Below are 20,783 nucleotides of genomic sequence, written 5' to 3' on the forward strand. Positions count from 1 at the left end.
TTGAGGTAAATGACTTTACCGGCATTTTGCTCTAAAACTTAGGCTGATGGCTTTAGGTCCAAATACTTCATACCAAGCAAGTGGTCCCTTCTTCAAAAAGGAGGGGTACTTCCAGCAAAATTAAATAAGTTAATTGGAAAAAAAAAAAAATTGTTCCGGGTGAGTATATGGAAGTGTTAATACAACCTTAGGAAAACGCTTCGAAGCAAGTGCCTGGTTTGTTTCTTTACCCTTCGGTATTACAAAAATGCAATGTATGTCTTGTAGAACTCAAAGTACTCAGTAATGGAGTGAGAATTATCCCAAAATTTTGATATCTAAACCTTTGTTTCTATGCTTCTTTGGAAAACTTTCTTCCTTAGCCAGCTTCTTAGCAATTAATTGCTAGTTTTGTAGCAATTAATTATTAAAACTTTTGAAAATACACAAAAAATGAAGTATATGAACGCTCCAACAGCATCTTGCACATACCTTTACACACACCATCTTGGGGGAAACTGGAGAACACTTGGTATTTTGAAACAAGATTCACAAGGCAACTTTGCTGAAGTGGAACATGCCCAGTCACAGCTCTTGACCCACAACATCAGTTAGCAAGCAAACCTAGATGTACTTTCCCAGAATACTGTCTCGGTCTCCAGCGGCTTGTGGCTTAGGGACTTCTGAGTCAGAGGTGGTGTCTATGCTTTTTAGCCTTTGATGGTTTCCTTCCTTTGTGTGTTTGCCTAGTTACTGTTTCTTCACATGGGTTCAAAAAGCATTCACGCTGTCCTGTGGCAGGGCAGTTCATCACTTAGTTATGTATTGTGTAAAGAGCTAACTCCTTTCTGAACTGCAGCCTACAAGTTTCACTATGTCCTTATTTACTTTCTATGTGTCACTCATTATTTCTGTCATGTTTTCCACTTGCGATTGTGGTGTGTTATATCCTATTTCTGCCCTTAGCAGTATAATTCTAGATAGGGCTATGAAAATTATTTAACTGTGGCCTAAGTATACTGGTACTGAGGTATGAAATGAAAGTAGACTGCTTCTGATAATCTCACCCCTACTTTTATTACCTTTTCTGCCCTGTCCTTTCTGGTGCAGTAGTCTATTAATTCATATAGGTGATCTTACTTATTTTAGGTAGATGATGCCATTTAGGTTATTATGGAAAAATTAAATTATTTTTTAAAAACTAATTTTATCTCCTCTAAAGTTCCAGCTATATTTTTTTCTCTTCTATAGTATTTAATTTAAATTGGCTATTTGTTGTATGTCACTATTTTTAGTGGAGAAGAAGGTTCAAGCAGACGTACTGCTCTTACGCCTGCCGTGTTTCAGTGTAACAGTAATAACTGTAACAAATCCTTTCCTCTTGAAGCTGCCTCAGGCTCACATCTTTGCCATCTTGTGCAGAGTCTTCGGATGAAAGCGGATTGGCCAACACCTCAACACGAACACAGCTTCCACAGTCCATGAAGATCATGCACGAGATTATGTATAAGCTGGAGGTGTTGTATGTTCTCTGCGTGCTGCTCATGGGGAGACAAAGGAATCAGGTGAGCACTTGTAAACAGTCACGCTTGCAGAAGTTGATATCTCTTTAAACCTAAGTGCTCGTTAATTAGGTCACGGACACAGAAACATGAAGGGCAAAGCTCAAGGCATAAAGCTGGGCAAATCCCATCATTGCAGTGATGCACAAACAAACAGGCAGTGTTTCATTGCTGAGAACCAGAATGAGCCGCTGGGCAGGGCTTGTCACAAGTTGTGCTGACCAGTGTGGGGGTGGTGGTCAGCCTCTGCAGAGCTGCTGCTCTGGTGCAAGATGGCTGCAGGAGGATGCTTCCTGGATGAGGCATCCTGCCTCTGTGTGTGAGGAAGCATTTGGACGTACCTGGATGCTGCAGGAGCTGCAGCCAGGCGTTCTTCCCCCTCCTGGTGCACTGGTGACCCGCCTGGACAGAGCCCCTTCAGGCCTTCCCCTTCTTTGGCTGCTTTCACTTTTGGATATCCTCTGGGGTGATTTGTGAATGGGTGATTTTTGCAGTAGGTTCCCATGTCTTGGCTGAGTGAGTGTGTTGTTAAACTCTCAGCTGGGAAAATATACTTCAGTGCTGTCTGCACTCGATGCTGCCTAGAAATCCCATCATCTGTTCCTTTTGCGTTTCTTGCTTCCAAAATGAAAAATAATCTGTTCCCTGCCTTGCGTAGTCTTACGGAGAACCAATCGCTGCACCTTGGCTGTAGTTTGATTTAAACGGGTCAAAAGCATATTGTGAAGGGGAAAGAAAAGCAGTCCGTTGGTACAGTTTTGACAGGTTTCCAACATTGGCAGTCTGCTCAGTTCAGCAGAGCAGCTCGGAACAGCAGGGCCATTCGGATGCCCTAGAGACTGGGAGGATCAAATTCTTCTGAGTTGTTGAAGGGCTGTTGTATTAGGCAAGAGTAGCTGTTTGGGGGGGGCTGTTGCTTAAGCACATTTATCTTGAGTATTTTGTTCTTTGCTAGTAACCTCCCACTGTATAGGAGTCACAAATGCTCGCCACAGGCAGTCTCTTAAATCTCTTAATCTGAATTTAAAATAGAAGTGAATTTGTAGTACAGTCCTGAACGTAACTAACCTGTTCACTCTGAACCTACAAATGGATACTCAGCATTAAAAAGAAATATATTCTGTATAATAATAACCAGAGGAAACTAGCAATTCCTGCAGAAACCACAATCACTGCCATAAGAAACTCATAATCTTGTTGTCATTCCTTTTAGAAGTACTGTTTCTATTGGGCATAAAATAAAATTTTTAAAAAGCCTAAGACATAACTGGAACTACCAGAAGATGGATCTGTTAGGAGGACTTTTTTTTTCCATTGTATCAAGTCAGATAATTCATCCCTGCCTGATTTCACCACAAGAATGCAGTTGTATAGATACTGCAGAAACTACTTGCAGCTTGCACTCATCCTGCTGCTGCCTGTTCAGGGAGCCGGAGGTGCTGGCTTCCTTACCTCCCTGGTCAGTTCTAGTGTGTTACTGTCAAATGTGACAAGGTAGAAAGTATGCTACTGAAATAGCTAGTTTTGAAGCTCTTTTTTTTTTTTTTTTTTTTTTAGTTTTCTGCGGGAACTCTTTATTCTTCCTCTGCTACTTCTGCCCCCATGCAAACAAGGAAACTGTCTAAGGGTAAAGCTGGCATGCAGTTCCCTTCTTCTTTAGGGCTGATGCAGGGCTGGAATTGAATTCTTGAAAGATTTGAGTTACTTCAGTCCCAAATACTTTTGGTCCAAAGCCAGCTCTTTCTGAAAAATCCACTGCCTTTGAAACACATGGTATATCCTTCATTCCTTAATCTACATAAAGTTTTCAGAGACTTGTGTGGCAGATGTGAATCCACTCCCCTTCCTGAGAGGCAATCAGATTACGAACTAGAGCTGAGCTGTTCTACATGGAAGGCTCCAATAAGCAGGGAACGGCAGTGTCTCACTGACAAGCATTTCAGCTGCTTGGTGGTGTCTCTTTTTCTATGAGGGAATAAAAGCACAGGATCTGTGATACCAGTCTTCCAGTCTGAGCAGCCAAAGGTCTTACTGGTTTTATGTGGGAATCATTTTGCATAGAATTTCTAAAGGGCATCACAAACCTGCTTCAGTCCACTATGATAATCAACATAATGGTCTGGCATTTGCTTGAAGCATGCAGCTTCCTAACAAACTCAACCTGTTGCTGAATGTTTACTCTAAATCCTCGGTTTAAACTTGACTGCTGGCTAACTTGCGCAAGTTGACAACTGTGCTGGCAGCAACTTGGCTCCTACCTGCTGCCATGTTGGGGATGATCACACCCTTGGGGATAAGTGGTGTTTCACTGCAGATCTGTGCCTTTGCTTCCTTCTCATTATGGTCACACCCTAAATTACTCTCCTTATATATTTTTCTAGGCTGTCTTGCATGTCTGTATTGTGGTGAAAGGCAATCAGCTCTTTGACTTGCTCCTGCTATAGGGAGCCAAACTGCACGCAGTAGAAGCTCATAATAGTTTTAGTAGTGAGAAAGCAATGGAGCAATTCATGTGGAGCTGGGCAGCAACAGGAAAAAGCCAAAGGAGTTTGAAGGATGAATATAGAGCAGGGATTGTCATGGCATCCCCAGGCTGAGTAGTTGTAATGAGTTTGGGGCCTGGGAGAGAGCATGATCCAAAGGCAATGACTGTGGCTCAGGAGCTTTGTCGTGCAGCCATCTGTCAGGTGACAACTTAAGAGTTAAGCAAACTAAAAGTAAACTGAACACATTTGAAATTAGGGGTGAGTCATTTGGAATAAGCAGATTATGCTCTGTGTGGAAAGGAGCAGATTCACGAGTTAAAACGATGAACATAGAGAGCGCTCCTCCTTTAGTGAGGGGCTGAGGCTCTTGCAGGCAGCTCACACGCTTGGTTTCATCCTGTTGTGCTTGTGCCATGCTGGCCACTGAGGGACAGGGGCTACAGGGAGTGCTTTGTTTGGAGAGATTCCTCAGAACTGTGTGTGTTGGAGGCTTGTGACTAGATCAAAGCGTCCGAGAGCATTTTAAAGTAAGCGAGCACCAAAGGACCTCAGTCTTTGCAATCTGTCAGGGTAGTATGGGTGAGGTGGGAGGGAGCTACATGCTTCCTCAGGTGTGATACTCTGAGATGCCCAGCAACAGGAATGTGATTTCCATATAGATGGGAAAGTTGGTGGCTACAACCAAGAGGAATGCAAAAGGCCATCAGCTATGCTGTGAACAAGAATAAGAATGAAAACCTGTAAAATAGCATCAGCTTAAAATATTTTTGATTCATTCAGGTATATGAGGAAATAGAACAAAATGGAGTGATCTGCTTTAAATATTGCTAGTTATAATTCTGCATCTCAGGGACAACCTAGATTATTGTTTAGGTGACTTGATTTTAAGGAACATGTCCATTACTGCTTTGGGCACTTAATTTTTACAGCATGCTGGTCTTCCCAATCACGCGTGGTTTTCATTTGCACCACATCTCAAGGGATACTGCTTGTCATAGGCCTGCAGCTGATGAGAGTCCCACTTTGTATATCTCCTATTCCTCATCTTCCAAATTGCTTACATCAAAAGTATCAAAGCTTGGACTGAAGGTATTTAACAGCTGTTCACACCAAAATTACTAGCTTTTTTACAGGAGTAACTCTCTATAGTCTGTTTCAGACAGTCATGATGTACCGCGTCCTAGCTTGGCAGGCGGACTGATAAATAAACCTGAGTAATTTGGCATTTTCTTCTCTTCTGAGCATTCTCTAAAGAAGTTCAACTTCCCCTTAACCTGAAGGAGCAGTGCTTGAACTGCAGTGGGGTTGTGTTACTGCTGGACTCTGCTTTGCTCAGAACTCCTGCCTAGGTCACTTGAACAAAAACTATATCGATAGTTTGTGTTGATCTGTAAGTGATCTCCCGATGTCCAAAGCTGCTTCCAGAGGCACAGTGGTTAACTGAAGCGCTGGCTAACAGCTTTCTCCCAAAATGTCTGTTTTCTATCCATGTCTATCAAATGGAAACTACTCTAATGATAACACCATGGTTAGTGTGCATGTTAACACAAACACATGCTGTTTGATAAAAGAATTCACTCTTTCTGTTGTCAGAGGATGATGTAATTGTGCCCATCTGTTTACCAGACTACATTACATCCGCATTTGAGGCTGCAGCAAATGAGTATGTACTTTTCTTGTTTTCCAGGTTCATAAAATGATAGCAGAGTTCAAACTGATTCCTGGCCTCAATAACTTGTTTGACAAACTGATCTGGAGAAAGCATTCGGCATCAGCCCTTGTTCTTCATGGACACAATCAAAATTGTGATTGTAGCCCAGTGAGTTACTTTTTAAATTCTGTATTGGTTTTTTTATCCTATCATATAATTCTGAGGAGTTGTATCAGATAACTGGGTGCTTGTATAATAAATGAATTGAGATGTAATAGCACTCATTTTTTTGTGAATTATTGTTTCCACTTAAGTCTTTATCTTTGGCTCATGCTAGCAATTTAGCCTCTCCCCTCTCTCATAGTTTGGAAACTGGGAAAGGGGTAAATTCTGTGGTCCCTGGAGGCCAAAGGTAGAAGATGACCAAAACTTAAGGAAATGATTGCTAGCAGGTCTAGCGAGGAGAGGCACAGAACACAAAATGAATCACAATTAGGTTGGGGGCAGGGGGGGGAGGTTGGTTGGGTTGTTTTGTTGGGTTTTTTGTGTGTTGTTTTTGTTTTGTTCCCCCCCCTCTGATATTCTAAATCGATCAATACAGTGATGAGCTTTTTTGCCTTTGCAGTGAGAAGAAATTATTAACCGTTACATGCATAGGCTTGGAGGCAGTCTCCACTTCCGTTCTATTTTGGGAAGCCTGCAAAGTGCAGCCTTCATTTATGCAAGTCACTCTCTCTGCTGTCCAGAGGGGTTTGATTTGGATAGGTTTTCAATTCAGCCGTGTCATGTCAGCTTGGTAACTAATGACATCCAAAAATACTAAAGCAAAATTTTTTTACCTTTCTTGTCTCTTTTCAGGACATTACTTTAAAGATACAGTTCTTGAGGCTTCTTCAGAGCTTTAGTGATCACCATGAGTGAGTACGAAAAGCTGTGGTAGATTGTGGCTCAGCGGGATTGTTTGCCTGGTTGCAGTTGCAGTTACAGCAGGTGTCCTAGGCACGGTGCAGGCTCCATGTGAATGGAACGTTGTACTGTCCTTAAACTTGATTCAGTGCCTTTCAGCTCCTGCTATGAAAAGGCTAAGGATATGCTCTCCGATGGGCATGTCTTAGTATGTCCGTCGATGATTAAAAATAGCCCATTTTGCTTCATGTTGAAACGAACTGAAACATTTATGTGACGGGTTAACACTTTGTGGCTGAAGAAATAAGGAGGCAGCTTTCATGATGCTGTTTATCTGTCTTCTCCCTGAGAGTTGGTAGTGAGCCAGTGTTCTCACAAGAGCTCAAGTACCCTGTGGGGACATGTTCAGGTTTAATTCAGAGTGGAACAAGCATGAAGCAAATGCTGCTGGAAGATCAGGGTGAAAGACAGCATACCTCTGAAGAGGTTAATCAATACTCTTTTGCCTTTGTAAAAAGGCTGGGAAGATGCAATTGCTGTCTAAATGCCAGCAATGGAGAAGACCTGATTAAACTGGATGGGGAAATGTTAGGGGAACAATTATCTGTCAGCTAGCCATTGGGAACCTAGGTTGGAAATAGGAAGAAAGCTTCTGTTTGCCTTCAAAAGGCATACTTATGAAGCTTGAGTCTGCTGGAGTAGTTGAGGGGTGATGCAGATTTTTTTTTATTTTTTTTTTAATGCTTTTACGCAAGCAGCACACCACCTCTGCTGGTACAGAGGTACTTGTTGCTCTATTCTGACTTGCAGAATCACATCTTGCATTCTGTCAGTGTCGTGTTGCTCTAATTCAGTCCTGCAAGATGGTTTCCTATTCTTTACAAACATCTGCATTTGAGGCATATTGCACTGAGTATGTATATGCCTTCACTTCTTGCCTAGCTGCTCTTATCTACAGCCAGGGTGATATTTTTGTGTAGGTTTTATCTTGTATTGTTAGATATGTATATTGAAAGAATCAGCCTTTTCAATCGGGAGGTATTAGCTTTAAGAATGGGGAGCTGCTGGACATGTTGTAAACATAAGGGAAAGGCTTGACCTATCGTAAATCCTCCATGCAAGACATCGTTGTTTGCCCAGGAGTCACTCCAGGTTTTCCAATAAAATCTCTTTAGATGATGTTCCTACTTAAGAGGTTACTACAAAGATGTCAGGCTTCTTTAAACAAAAAACAGCTTTTGGCTGTAGCATTTGAGCAGGTGGAATGTGTGGAATCTGGTTAGGGTTTTTAAACAAATAGTTACATGAACTTTCTATGAAATCACAGATAAGCTGAGTTAGCTGAGGACAGGATAAGAGCAAGTACTTACATACTAATATTAACTTCAGTAAAATTGTGTCTAAACCAAACTTGCACAACTGTTTATTGCATGGAGAGAGAGGCTGTATTTTCATTACAGAAACCTGTTGATCCCGATCAAAGGAAGCTTCACATGAAAGCCTCAGTGGGCACTAATCTGGAAGATAGTGTTTGAAGCAAGATGGCATCCCCATCACCTTTCTGGTCTAATAATTTATCCTCTGTGTAGTTGCTATGTTTTGATGAATAGGATGTGTTTGCACACCCTCACGCTCACCACAGCATCCTATGCTCCCTTAGGTTTCCTGTAAATAAATCTTTGCTGTCTGATTCTGAGGACTTTGAAGTAGGAGGGCTCTAAGGGAGCACATTGACAGTGGGCAGGAAGTCTGTCAAAGTGAGCCTTTGGACTGCATTTCTACTTTGTCAGACTTGTTCTGCATTTAATTTATTTTACAGATAAATTGGTTTTCATTATGAAAAGTTCAATATTTGAATAAAGCATTTAGTGCAAATTCTGTGGGTTTATATCCATTCTGTTTTGTTTTCTACATTTCATGAAGCTTTAAAATATTTCCAGACTAAACAGTTTGCTCAGAGTAATAAAATACCAGGATGATTGAGTACTTTTTTGCAGTTTCTGCTTTCTAATTGAGGTTTATTACTGATAAGGAGCATAGTCACTATATGGCAGAGAAGGACTGTAGGAAGCTGTGAAAAAGTTTTCTATTTAAGTCTGCTGAAATTCAGCAAAATGTTGCTGAGATTTTAAAAAATGAGTGCCGTCTGGAAGCAAATATACACAAAACAAACCATAAGATCCTGAACAGGTCAGCAAAGAACCAGCGTCTCGAAGCTGGTCAGTGTTGAAACTTGCATTTGGCAAATTTTGGAGGAGGCTTATAGAACAGCAGCTGGTTGGCCTAGCTTGGGCGTGTGCTGTGGTGGAGGGGAGTACAGTGTGAATGGCTGTGGAGAGCTGGAGAGGCGAAAGCTGATTGCCCAGTGCTGCAGCCCTCATAGGCCTGTGGCTTTACTCTTCATGGAATTGCATGTTTGCCTGCCTCTTGAATTCATCATATTTTTCTCCCCTACTCCCCAACTGTCTTGCTTTAGGAACAAGTATCTCCTCTTAAACAGCCAAGAACTTAATGAGCTGAGTGCAATCTCCCATAAAGCCAACATCCCTGAAGTTGATGCAGTTGTCAACACAGACAGGTGAGTAGGGATAGAGGGCTTAGGTCAGCAGCTTCTAGCGTTTTGCGAGCACGTATATGGGAGGTTTGATGTCACCTGTTTCGTTTGAGGTCCTTCTGTCCACCTCACTTGCTTTAATTTCAGTGACATGTTTCAGCAGGGAGTGTCTAGGTTTGTATGATGTTCATGGTCATTAGCAAATCTAAAGTGTGCTTGTGCTCAGAGTAAAGCACTTTAAAAAGAAAAGCAACCTAAAATGGGGGTTTTGAGTTCGTGGCCCAGACTTCATTGTGATGTCCTAAGTCTGCCTGTTTGTCTGGCCTTTCTCACTACAGGCATTGCAGACAGACTAGGAAATTAAACTGGGGTCCCTCTAATGCATTAATTGCTGCTACTAACAAATCTTAGTTTTGAGATTCAGGAGCAGTCTGTGCACACATAATGTCCATTTGCAGTCTGCATAAACAGATCTAAGTGAGTCTGCTCAGAGTATTTTAAGAGCAGCTAATAACTAGAATAAGCTAAATTAGATTAACATGTTAAACCACTTACAGAATCTCTAGTGTTATATTTGAGTATCTGTTAGATTGACTATTTTGATTTAACGAGTTCTTTAATACACGATTCTGATGTACAAACGTCACAAGGTGAAACATTGTTTGCAGAATTTAGTTGTCAGAATACTCCCAGGGTATCAGCAGGGACTTGGTCTGCACAGAGCAGATTTACCTCGCATCAAAAGGGAGTTCTCTAAGAGGATTTCTAGATTATAATTATTATCATAATAGTGTGCCTAACTGGGAAGAAATGGTGTGTGTATTACTCAGATCCTTGCCTTCTAAGCACAGGTACCTTTCTGGCTTTGTTCAAAAAGGAGTAAGTATTTAGGGGGAAAAATTTGCCCAGGTAGAAGCACACTGAAAGGAAGTAGATCAAGGGTATAAGCAGCTTTTTCCAACCTGCAAAGTTTCTCATCTCTCTCGAGTGTTCGTAAGAGCAGCCTGTCATGCTGCAAGAAAACCACTTCCCACAAAGGCTTTGTCAGCTGCCTGTTGACTGCCCAGCAAAGGTGCTGATACAGTACGTACCCATTAACCTGGCTGCATCTGCTGAATATCCATGCTGCGGTGTTTTTTGAGTAGAAGAGTGCCTCTTGAAGCATCTCATTCTGCCTCTGCAGGATGGTTTGTATAGCCAGACAGGCAGCATTGCTCAGTTTCTGGCCTAAAATTGGTTTCTTTTCCACCCTAAGCACTTCATTTCCATGTTGCTTTTCTTGATACATGAGGAGACCAAGGCATTGCTTCTGCCCGAGCTTACTGTAGGTAGATACTCCACTGAAGGTGCTATTTAATACAAGTAGTATTGCAGTTCTACAGCCTCTATACTTTTACTAGTACATACAGAAGGCTACCTCATGTAGCATCTAGGTTTCTGTACTCTGCTCTGCCTCCTAAATGGAACGTAGAGCTTCCTTTACATTTGTTGAGCAAAAAAGGTGTGTTTTTCATTCTTAAGCTCAAATGTGATATATGGTTTTTTTCTAATCTCTTAACTCCTATAAGCTGTGAATTGGTATTTCTGAAATCATTAAAATTTTGAGAGAAAATTAATAGTTTTTCTTTAGGATTTATTTGGAAGTCATGTTACAGGTATTTCAGACATTTACCAAAGGCAGTGAGGAGAACTCTTCCACTGGTAGAACTACTAATGAAAATTAATATTTGTACTGTATATTTAATACTGGGGTTTTGATCATTAAAAGCTCTGGAGAAGCAACTGGATTCAGTGTTCTACAAGGTACAGTGCTTGCCAGCCCTTCCACTCATGCTGTAATTTCTTCATGTGCTCTAGGAGTCTTGTCTGTGATGGGAAAAGAGGCTTGTTGACCAGACTGCTTCAGGTCATGAAGAAGGAACCAGCTGAATCCTCCTTCAGGTGGGTTCACTTTGCGCTGTAACATGCTGTTTTGAGTTGACTGGGAAGTCGGTTTGTTTTCATACAGCTTACAGCAGTTAAATGCTTGAAAATCATAAGCTATGAAAAGATCTGGCTTTGTTGCACTTGGCTACAGTGGCAGTGCAGGTGAGGGGAGAATGCCAAAGCTGCATCGAACCTCATACCCAGTAGAGTCCGTGATTTTTCTGCAGGATCAACCGGTGTGAATCCAGCTTCATATTGGAATGAAATTATTAGGAAATCTGAGTTAAATTATAGTTGTGATTAAATAATCCCCTTGCTCCAAAATTAAAACCTCATTTCTTCTATTCCTCAGGTTTTGGCAAGCAAGGGCAGTTGAAAGTTTTCTGCGAGGCACCACCTCCTATGCAGACCAGATCTTCCTGCTAAAGAGAGGACTTCTGGAGGTAATGAAGTATATGTCAAGTTTCCTCTGTAACGTATCTCCATAGCAATCGGGAAGGATTTATCTGTAATTAATTCAAAAGGGGTAAAAATGTAGTGTTAAATATTCACTGTGAATAGGGCAATTTTTGAAAAGTATTTGTGAATTCTGCTTGTGGCAATCAGGTGTGGGGTGGCCAGTTCTATAGCCTGCATCACTGGGAAGTTAATTTAACAGAAGACTCATCTGAATTGTTGTCTTTAGCTCTGTCATCTAAGAGCTAAACCTGCAGATAAATGTTTTAAATGGTGATTAAATCAGTCTACGCTGTACTGCTGGCTTGGGCTAAACTGTGGCAATAACGTGTTTTCCTCCCATGCCAGCATATTCTCTACTGCATTGTTGATAGCGAATGCAAATCACGAGATGTGCTTCAGAGTTACTTTGACCTTCTGGGAGAACTGATGAAATTCAATATTGATGCATTCAAGAGGTTCAACAAGTACATCAACACAGATGAGAAGGTAAATATTTGTATAAAGCTGTCCCCAGTGGGTCAAATTTACATGCTCTTACAACCAAATGTAGCACTAAGAAACTCAGATTCATTTGCTGATTTTGGTGTGATGGTTGAGCTTGGTGCGCAATAAAACACTGAGGAGTGAGCTGCCAGTCTCTTCACGAGCACGTATGTTGCTGCATACAGTCGTGTTTTCAGAAGCGCTCCCAGCTGTTCTGAGTCAGCAAGCACTGAGCTGTTCAGAAAACGTTGCCCTGTTACGTGATCAGGCGGGTCGAAGGTCAGGGGTCAAAGATGGTAGAACATTTCCTGTGAAGCCACTGGGTTTTGGGTTAAGCTGATAGTTGTGGACATTGAGACAGGCTCCAAAAAAATCTTTTACTGGAGCTTGGGCAGCGGGTTCTTTATGGAGATGACTTAAAGCATTCATTAATATTTGATACTGCAAAACGACATATCTTATCTTTGACGTTATTTGGACTTACAGACATTTTAAGAAGTCACGGCTGATGTAATTACCTATAAAACTTAGTTGCATATGTAGATCAAGAATAGGCAGCGCTCTGTGCAAAGTGGTTTCAAGCTCTTGTGCACTTTGTGCATGTAACATCAGCTGTTGGGTAGCTTTTGAATGACCTCATACTCTTGCTTATGTTACTGTAATTTTTCTCTGGTTGCTGTTAGGTCTGGCAGACCTTGGAGAATAGAAGCAGAGATGTATTTAAAAGAAAGATGTATTTAATTTCAGGTTGTTACCTGGTAAATGAACGCTCACATTCTAGAGAATCTGTCTTTATACTTTGTGTGTGCTTACTATTTATTGATCTGTAACTTTTTAAAATACTCATTCTGTATAAGTCCCTCACTGTATTCCTCCCTAGCACTGTCTACTGTACAAAATAAAGTGTAGGAGAACACGGAGCTGGAGGAACTACAGAGGCCAGCAGCCATGCTGTCTCGTCTCCCTCTCTCAAAACAAATAGTGTATGCAATCCTGGTCTCACTGAGGTGACGCAGCTTCAAAAGAGATTTTAGTGTGCCAGGACTTGGGCATTTTTCTGTTCCGTAGTGTTTTTAAGGTACTTGCTGTAGGGATCCTTTGGTCAGCCCTCAGCAGCAGTATTGGCTTGGACTGGACGAGGCAGGCCTGGGAGTGCATATCTCCTCTTACTCTTGTTAGAGATAACAGAAAGGTAATGACCCCGAGTATTTTGGCATTCGGAACCTAACTCTTGTTTCTGAAGGGAAGGATAAATTGTCCGTGTCTGTGAAGCCTTATGTTGGTGAAGTGCGTGTTTTAAGTGCTTGTGTTCAGAATTCAAGGCAGTTCCTCCAATAACCTTCAAGAACTGTACTCCTTCAATGTCGAAAATCTGGAGAACGCTTACTGTTGCCCTACTCGCCAAACCCTGTTCGTAGCTCTTCCTGCTTGGGTTTGCTGATCTGTTGTGCCAACAGAGTAATTGGCTTAGTACACCTCTTGGCCATGCGCATTCTGAAAAGGGTATGAAATGCTGTTCTGTCGGACCTCATCTATGAGTGTTCATATAGGATGAATTTTTTTGTTTGGTTTTTAATGCGACACTAAAAAGTACTTCTCTTTAGTTCCAGATATTTTTAAATCAGATCAACAGTTCATTGGTTGACTCAAACATGCTTGTTCGCTGCATTACGCTGTCCCTGGACCGATTTGAGAATCAGTCTGATGCTAAAGGTAAAGAATAAGAAATGGGGTGGGTGGGTGTGTTTGGTGGTGATAATGGTTATTTTAAGTCTGGGCTTTGAAAATTTTGGTTTTAGACAGAGAAATGCCACCTTGCAGGTTTGTTGCTACAGTCTGAGCACCACTTCTTACTACCATGTTGCTTGAACCAATGTGTCTGAACTTTAAGCACCTGATGATTGTCCTTTTCCTTTTGCTGCAGTTGCAGAAGTCCTGTCAGAGTGCCGCCTGTTATCATATATGTCCCAGATGTCCATGAGAATGTCCTTTCTTTTCCGTCTCATTAATATTATTCATGTACAGACACTTACACAGGTAAAGAGCTGACAGTAACTTTGCAGTTGTCTTGCTGATACCGTGTAGTGATGAACTGGGCTGGGAGCAGGGAGGAACCTGGCTTCTCTTGAGGAGACCCTTGTCCCTTCTCTCAATACATGTAGGAGCACCTCCTCTGCATGCTTACCATGAGCACGTTTTGTAAGGACATGTACAACTGATGTCTCTTTTTTTTTTTGTTGTTTGACCTACTGTGTCATTTTTACTTTTAGGAAAATGTCAGTTGTTTGAACACAAGTTTAGTTATCCTAATGCTGGCCCGAAGGAAAGAAAAGCTACCTTTTTATCTGCGCACTTTGCAACAGATGGAATATACAGAAAAATACCCAGGCTTCATCCTGAACAACTTCCACAGTCTCCTGCGATTCTGGCAACAGCATTACCTCAACAAGGATAAAGACAGCACCTGCTTAGAAAATGTATGTGAACCTGTTACCACAGCAAGAATCGATGATAGCAATATCTGCCCACTAGTCACCTAGCAAAAATGGGAAGTGAGAGGTTGTGAAGGGAAAGAAGGGAGCAAGTTCTGCCCCCCAGTGTAACTTTCTGTAGTGCTTTTCACACCATCTTACCCACTCGGGTCCCTTCTGCAAGCAGTCAGTCTACCACAAGGTAGGCGCTGGGTTTCCCTGCAAACAAGACCTTAGGTCTTGGCTCTGGCATACAGGAGTGAGACTTGCCAGTGCTGAGCAGGTTTGAGAGGCAGGGCTGGTGAGATGGCCAACCCTGCACAGGGATGTGAGGCAGGACAGAATCCAGCTCCCAGACTAGTTAGCACCTTAACCAGACTGTCCCCTCTTCCTGCACTGTTTGCCACACCAGGAAGAAAGTATCTTGTGTAGCTGCTAGAAGACAAGGCAGCTGCCCTGTGGAAAGCAGCCTGCAAGTTTCTACTCCAGAGCTGGTCTGTCTTGGGCACTGAGAAGAGGAAGAAGTGACCTGTGATGAGAAGGTGACTCCCTTGTATATGCCCTAGAAGGCTAAAGTGAGGTTGCACAGGTTTCTTCCCTGACTTTTCAGTGCTTGGGAGGCAGCTTTAACAGATTTTTAATGTGTTCATGGAAAAGCCGTTCTTCTCTGGTGTGCGTGTACACTGCAGCACGCAGCCCCACGGCTGTGACGTGAGCGCAGCGCAGGCAGTTTCCTATAGACAGGGTACCTGAAGAGGGGCAGTATTAGGGCTTGGAAGTAGTTAAAAGAAGCAGCTTCAATTCCGCAGAAAGGAGGAGTGCAATGGAGGGAGTCCACGTGGGAAGGAGAAGCTGCAGTGAATGGTGTGGACTTGTGACACTCTTCTCTCAGCCTTATTTGGTGCTGGCTGAGCCAGTTAGACCTGGGGAGCTGCAGGGTGACTGGGGGCCTGCAACACCCGGGCACTGTGTTGCAACGTTCCCGCCATGGTTTGACACGTCCGTGGTGCACTGAGCTGCTGGGCTGCAGAGGGGAGATGCTGCCGAGACCAAAGCTCTCTGCCATTGCTGCATTTCAGGGTCGCATACGCTACGGTACTTGTTGTGTCTTGGGCCACTGGTGGGGTAGAAATAGTCGGTTGTGCAGTGTAAAGGCTTTGGGTAGTACATGATGTGGTGCAGGGCTGCCGCAGAGGCCTTTTGGCCTTAAGAGCATGATGCAGGAGGGGTGCGAGCAGGGAGGGGCTGTTGGCTCTGTGTCTTCCCTAGGAGTGGGAGCTACTGCCAGCATTGGCTTGATCTGCAGCACCATGGTGTTCCGGTTTGTGTTTGCACTGGACAGCAAAGGAGAAGTTTGGGCTTGTGTGTGTGTGCGTACCGCTCGTGGGCAGCCCTGCCTGCCGGCCCGCGCAGGCTTGCTGGAGTGGTGGTCACCCTGTGCTGCTCTTAGCAGGGCTATAGTTGCCACAGGTGCTGGGAGTCCCTGCCTGTAGCTGGATAGGGGGAGGCTGGTTGTAGCAGGTGTAGTTGGTTCAGCCTCTACCCCCTCTGCTCCACGCCCCAGGGAGGATGGGCTGAATGGTGAATCAGAGGGGTGAAACTGTGGCTGGGGAGCTCGGGCTGAATAGGAAGGGATTTTCGGTTCTGTCTGCTGAATGCCTTTGGGATGTGTCTTCTGCTGCATGTTGGTGCCTGTGGACCATGCTAACCAGCCTCTTCATCTCTTCCCACAGAGCTCATGTATTAGTTTTACCTACTGGAAAGAGACTGTATCTATACTGCTCAGTCCAGACCGGACATCCCCCTGTGCCATAGTTAGCTACATCGACGAGGCATATATGGACATTGACAGAGACTTTTCTGAGGAGTAATTCTTCACTCTGGCTTCTGATGGACAGCGCTTGGAGGGTACCTCGCAGCCCGTGGATTTTCAGGGATACGCTGTGTAGTGTGTGTGTGCGTGTGCGGCTTGGAACCGTGGAGCGTTACTGCATTGTCAAAACCCCAGCCCCCTCCCCATCTCTGATCTCTAACGGATGAGACTTTGAAAGCTCTCTGGGCAACACATTCAGGGATGTATCTTCCAGTTGTTCTGGGATAAAAATATTCACCCACAAAAACCAGCCTCTTTATTATTTTTTTTTTTTCCTCTCTCCCAGTCAAACGTGGCTGGTCAGAGATTTTTTTGCTGACGGATGAGGATACTCTGTATGTGCCAATTTAGTTGTGGCTGTCTTTCATGGCTACCAGAATTAGCAAGTCAAAAAGCACAGAAATCGCCCTCCAAATGTGAGGTCCAAGGAGCCAGTCTGACTGGGACCCCGACACACCAGCCATGTGCAGAGCCACCACGAGGACTCCCTTCAGGTGTAACTCTTCTGTTGGGGTTTGGAATCAGGGGTTTAGGGTTGGTTAGAGTGTGAGTGTGCGTGTGTGTGCTTTTAATTCCTGAGAGCCCTAGCTCCAGTCACGTCTTTACCATCTACTTTTGGATCATTTGGTACTAAATCTGTCTGTGTGTTAGGAGAGAACCTCTGCTCCTGCTGTCTTTCCTGCAGATCCTTCCCATCTGAAGGCATTTTACAGTGCTGCGGAGAACAGAGACATTTCAGCGGTGGTGGAATTGCAACAGGGGTTGGCTTTTTCACGGAGCACTAGCATTAAAATGTACTAATTTTTTAAACTTGCGGCTTGTCCCTTCTTGGGTAACTAATCTGGTTTTAAAATCCTTTTCAGGACTATTGCTCTTGATGCTAACCTGCTATGCCTGGAAGTCTTAGGTCAGTCTCTACTTTCAGTCCTTAACATCAACACACACATTAATCTTGAAGTGCAATATTTACTGGAGATGTCAGTTTTTCCTGGATCTATTTTAATCAGAATGTGTTAAATGCTGGGAATAAACACTCCTGGTTGAAAGGAACTTTGTAGGATATGTTGGGAAAGGGGAAATCAGGTTTTGGCAGTCCTGATTGCCAAACCTGCACATGCCCTGCCTGCTCACCGACGTTAATTGTGTTGCTCCAAGACAGTCAGATTCCCAGGAATGAAATACAGTGTGAAGTCCTGAGCCATTGCATTTAAGTCAAAAAACGTGTCTTGCAGCTCCAGCTAAAAGAAACCCGTCTTCTTTGAAACGTGCATCTGAATTTTTTAAAATTTTCTTAACTTATTTGATGAGATGATGCGACTTCAGCTCTGTCCAGGCTCTAGAGAGGGACCGGGGGTGAGGACGTCCCAGAGCTGTAGCATTTTGTCTCTAATCTTTGCCAGCAGAATGAAACCCGCTCTGAGGATCCCTGTGCTGGGCCCTGGATGAGTGGACAAGGCTTCCAGCCCCAGGTGCAGGACTTGCTCTCTAAAAGTCACCCTTCTCCTCTCGCTTATCTCACACTTCAGTGTCCTGCTATGGACTTGCAGTCAGTACTTTGCTTGCAGGGTGGTCAGAGCTGCTGAGCTTGTGCATCAGCCTGGAGCCTTGCAGGAGCTCCTGGGGATCCTGCTGTCCCTCCCTGGGGGGCTGAATCCCCATGGCAGGCTCTGCCCCGCTCCAGTGAGGTTACCCTCGTCGCACCCCTTGTGTCGGGGAGCTCCTCGCTACGGCAGCTGCAACTCTCTGTTCTTCATCAGGTCCCCCCCACCCTGCCCCCTCCCTCCCCTGAGCTAATTTCTTTCTCATCTGTACTTTTTTGTTCTTGGGTATTTGTGTTTTTGGTGTATCTTTGCTTCTTCTTAACTGTAATAGATGTACACTTAAAATAAATGCTTCAAATTAAAAGGCTTTTAAGTTAAGGGATGCCTTTTCCATAGTCTAGTTAATTGGTGCATCCAATGATTGCTGCTATAAACCTGCAGAGGCTCATTTACATCTCTGTATTTATGTAACGTACAGTTAGGGGCCAAGCTGCGTCTGTCCTTGGCTATCGGCCTGCGTGAGGCTGAGCTGAAATCGTGCCAGCCTGCCCCTTCTGGCTTGTGGATCCCTCCTCCCCAGCCTGGGAGCAGAGTAACTTCTGGGACCTTGCTTGCTAGAGGCAGCTTGGTTTTGCTTTTGCCTTCAGGCTGACGCAGGAGGCCGAGGTGGCTGGCTGCAGAGAAGGGCGCAGGAAGGAAACCCACAGCAGCTCCTCCAACCAAGGAGCGCGCTGGGCTCCAGGGGAAGGGCTCTGCCCGCCGCGGGCAGGGGGATCAAGCGTGCAGGGAGGGTCACAGGCAAATTTTAACTGGGGGCCACGTTCCTGTGGGCTCATCTGTCCAGGCCAGATGCCTCAAGAATCTCATTTTGAGGGGGACCAGACAGCTCTGTCCTTCATCCTTATTTTGTCTTATTTATGGAGAGCATGGGGGGGAGTGTCCTACGTGGTGCCGGGGAGAGCTCGCTGGCTTCAGCGAGGTTGCAGCAGGCTGCGTGCTGGGGCAGGGGGGAGATGGGCCCCCTGTCGCTAACAAATACTTCTGGAAGTCTGCACTATCCCCATGGATTGCTGAGGTTTGTGCTGCCCAGATTAATGCCAATTTACTAACTGCAAATAAACGTATTAAATGGAAACTATTAAAGAAATCTATTTTAAAGAAATGAGTGGAGATGTCTTTCTTTGCAGTCCCTTTGCCAAAGGCATAACAACCCTCCCTCTGCCCTGCAGGGCTGTAGTTTGGAATTTTTTATGTTCTCCCCAGGAGTAATGGTTTCGGTGAGGTCTGTTCTGCCCTCCGCCCCTCAGCTCTGGTCCCCTGCAGCTGAGAGCGGGCTGAAGTGTTTTGGTGGGAAGGCACGAGGAAAGGGCTCTTCTCCCAAAACCCACCTGGAGCAAGCCAGGGCAGTAGAGCAGGGAGAGGGGAGGCCTGTGCCCCTCTCCTGCCCCTGCCTGGCTGGGAGTGATGTCCCCAAAGACCCCAGCTTGCCCCCACAGCTCCAGCAGCAGAGCCCAAGGCCTTGGTTAGCCCGTGACAGACACAACGGAGCAAGTCCTGGCAGATCTATGTTTATTCACGTGGCGCAAAGGTGGCAGTGACTGTTGCAGCCGTTTGCCTCCAACCTACAGCAGGCAGAACAGGGGACGGGGCAGGGCAGGCAGCCGGGCTCCTACTACTCGTGCTGGCAAAAAAAACCAAAAGGGCTTTGGTGAGAGCCGGGCCCCGGGGCTGGGAGCACTGCCACACTTCAGGTCCTGGCAACGGTGGCAGGTGAGGATGGCAGTGCCACAGCCGCGCTGGGCAGGATGCGCCCGTGGGCCGTGCAGCCGCTCCTCCGGCTCCAGGGATGGCAGGAGCCCCTGCCCTGCCTCCCGCTCCCCACAGCTGGGCTTACCTTGGAGGTGATGACCTCCCTGGTGCGGGCGCGCAGCTTGTTGACCTGCGTCTCGGCGATGTCGGCACGTTCCTCTGCGTCGTCCAGCTCGTGCTGCACCTTGCGGTACTTCACCAGGTTGGAGTTGGCCTGCTGCTCCTGGATGGGGTGAGGGGAGAGGTGGGTGCATGGGGCACAGCCAGAACACCCGGCTGCAAGCTCCCCACATCGACCTCGTGGCCCCTTTCTCTTGCAGCCATCCTGGGCAGCCCCGGGGAAGGGCAGCACTGTCCTCTGCCCCAGGAGAGCAGCGGTGGGGACGGGCACTTACCGCCTCCTCAAACTGGCGCTTGTAGCTCTTGACCTTGCTCTGCAGCTTGTCGATCAGGTCCTGCATCCGTGTCAGGTTCTTCCGGTCTTCCTCAGCCTGCAAGTGCCCCAGGTCTGTTAGCAGGACCCCAGAAGACCCTCCCTCGTCAGGGTCTGGCTGCCCCCATACCTTTATCCAGGAGTCCCAGTGGTGCCAGGGCCCTTCTCGCACACAGAGAGCACCAACCCATCCCTCCCCCTTGTGTCCCAGCACCCAGCTCAGGAGGTGCTGGCAAACGGGCAGAAGGACAGAGCAGGGAGTGGATGTTGGGACAGGGAGAAGCCCGTCCCACCCTTGTCAGTCCCTGCACAGAGCCCAGAACAAGCCCAGGCTGGGCTGGGCTCGGGGGGAGTTATTGGATAACGCAAGAGGCTGAGCACAGGGAGAGCTGGGCCAAGTCCTGCTGGGCTGGAGCTGCGACCGGTGCTGCCGTACCTGGTAGCTCAGCTCCTTGATCCTCCGCTCGTACTTGCGAATGCCCTTCTGGGCTTCAGCCATCTTCTTCTGCTCCATATCCAGCTCTCCCTCCAGCTCCCGCACCTGTAGGTGGGTGGAGGCCAGCTCAGCACTCTGCTCCCCAGCACCAGCACCAGCCCCAGCTGAGGCCAAGCCATTTTCCCAGCTCGGAGAAGCCACAGCAGAGGCTAAG

At 45.4% G+C, this 20,783-nt stretch overlaps 2 protein-coding genes across 2 annotated transcripts in view; one reads left to right on the forward strand and one right to left on the reverse strand.

The window, feature by feature from the left end:
• The window catches only part of TRPC4AP (transient receptor potential cation channel subfamily C member 4 associated protein), a 39,545-nt gene extending 20,524 nt beyond the window's left edge, over nucleotides 1-19,021 (forward strand). Inside the window, exons 9-19 of the mRNA XM_075516747.1 lie at nucleotides 1,402-1,544; nucleotides 5,715-5,846; nucleotides 6,537-6,595; nucleotides 9,061-9,162; nucleotides 10,996-11,079; nucleotides 11,417-11,507; nucleotides 11,869-12,009; nucleotides 13,611-13,719; nucleotides 13,931-14,043; nucleotides 14,277-14,483; nucleotides 16,211-19,021. Coding sequence (XP_075372862.1) covers nucleotides 1,402-1,544; nucleotides 5,715-5,846; nucleotides 6,537-6,595; nucleotides 9,061-9,162; nucleotides 10,996-11,079; nucleotides 11,417-11,507; nucleotides 11,869-12,009; nucleotides 13,611-13,719; nucleotides 13,931-14,043; nucleotides 14,277-14,483; nucleotides 16,211-16,348 — 1,319 coding nt within the window. The 3' untranslated portion in view covers nucleotides 16,349-19,021. The remainder of the gene's footprint in view (nucleotides 1-1,401; nucleotides 1,545-5,714; nucleotides 5,847-6,536; nucleotides 6,596-9,060; nucleotides 9,163-10,995; nucleotides 11,080-11,416; nucleotides 11,508-11,868; nucleotides 12,010-13,610; nucleotides 13,720-13,930; nucleotides 14,044-14,276; nucleotides 14,484-16,210) is intronic.
• MYH7B (myosin heavy chain 7B) overlaps nucleotides 16,698-20,783 on the reverse strand; it is a 32,071-nt gene continuing 27,985 nt past the window's right edge. The window contains exons 39-46 of the mRNA XM_075516940.1: nucleotides 20,570-20,674; nucleotides 20,096-20,191; nucleotides 19,786-19,923; nucleotides 18,837-18,888; nucleotides 18,368-18,565; nucleotides 18,119-18,213; nucleotides 16,957-17,065; nucleotides 16,698-16,855 (exon numbers count right to left, since the gene is read on the reverse strand). Of these exons, the coding sequence (XP_075373055.1) occupies nucleotides 16,698-16,855; nucleotides 16,957-17,065; nucleotides 18,119-18,213; nucleotides 18,368-18,565; nucleotides 18,837-18,888; nucleotides 19,786-19,923; nucleotides 20,096-20,191; nucleotides 20,570-20,674 (951 nt within the window). The remainder of the gene's footprint in view (nucleotides 16,856-16,956; nucleotides 17,066-18,118; nucleotides 18,214-18,367; nucleotides 18,566-18,836; nucleotides 18,889-19,785; nucleotides 19,924-20,095; nucleotides 20,192-20,569; nucleotides 20,675-20,783) is intronic.

This window comes from Mycteria americana, chromosome 14 (assembly GCF_035582795.1).
Source record: "Mycteria americana isolate JAX WOST 10 ecotype Jacksonville Zoo and Gardens chromosome 14, USCA_MyAme_1.0, whole genome shotgun sequence".
Classification (NCBI taxonomy): domain Eukaryota; kingdom Metazoa; phylum Chordata; class Aves; order Ciconiiformes; family Ciconiidae; genus Mycteria; species Mycteria americana.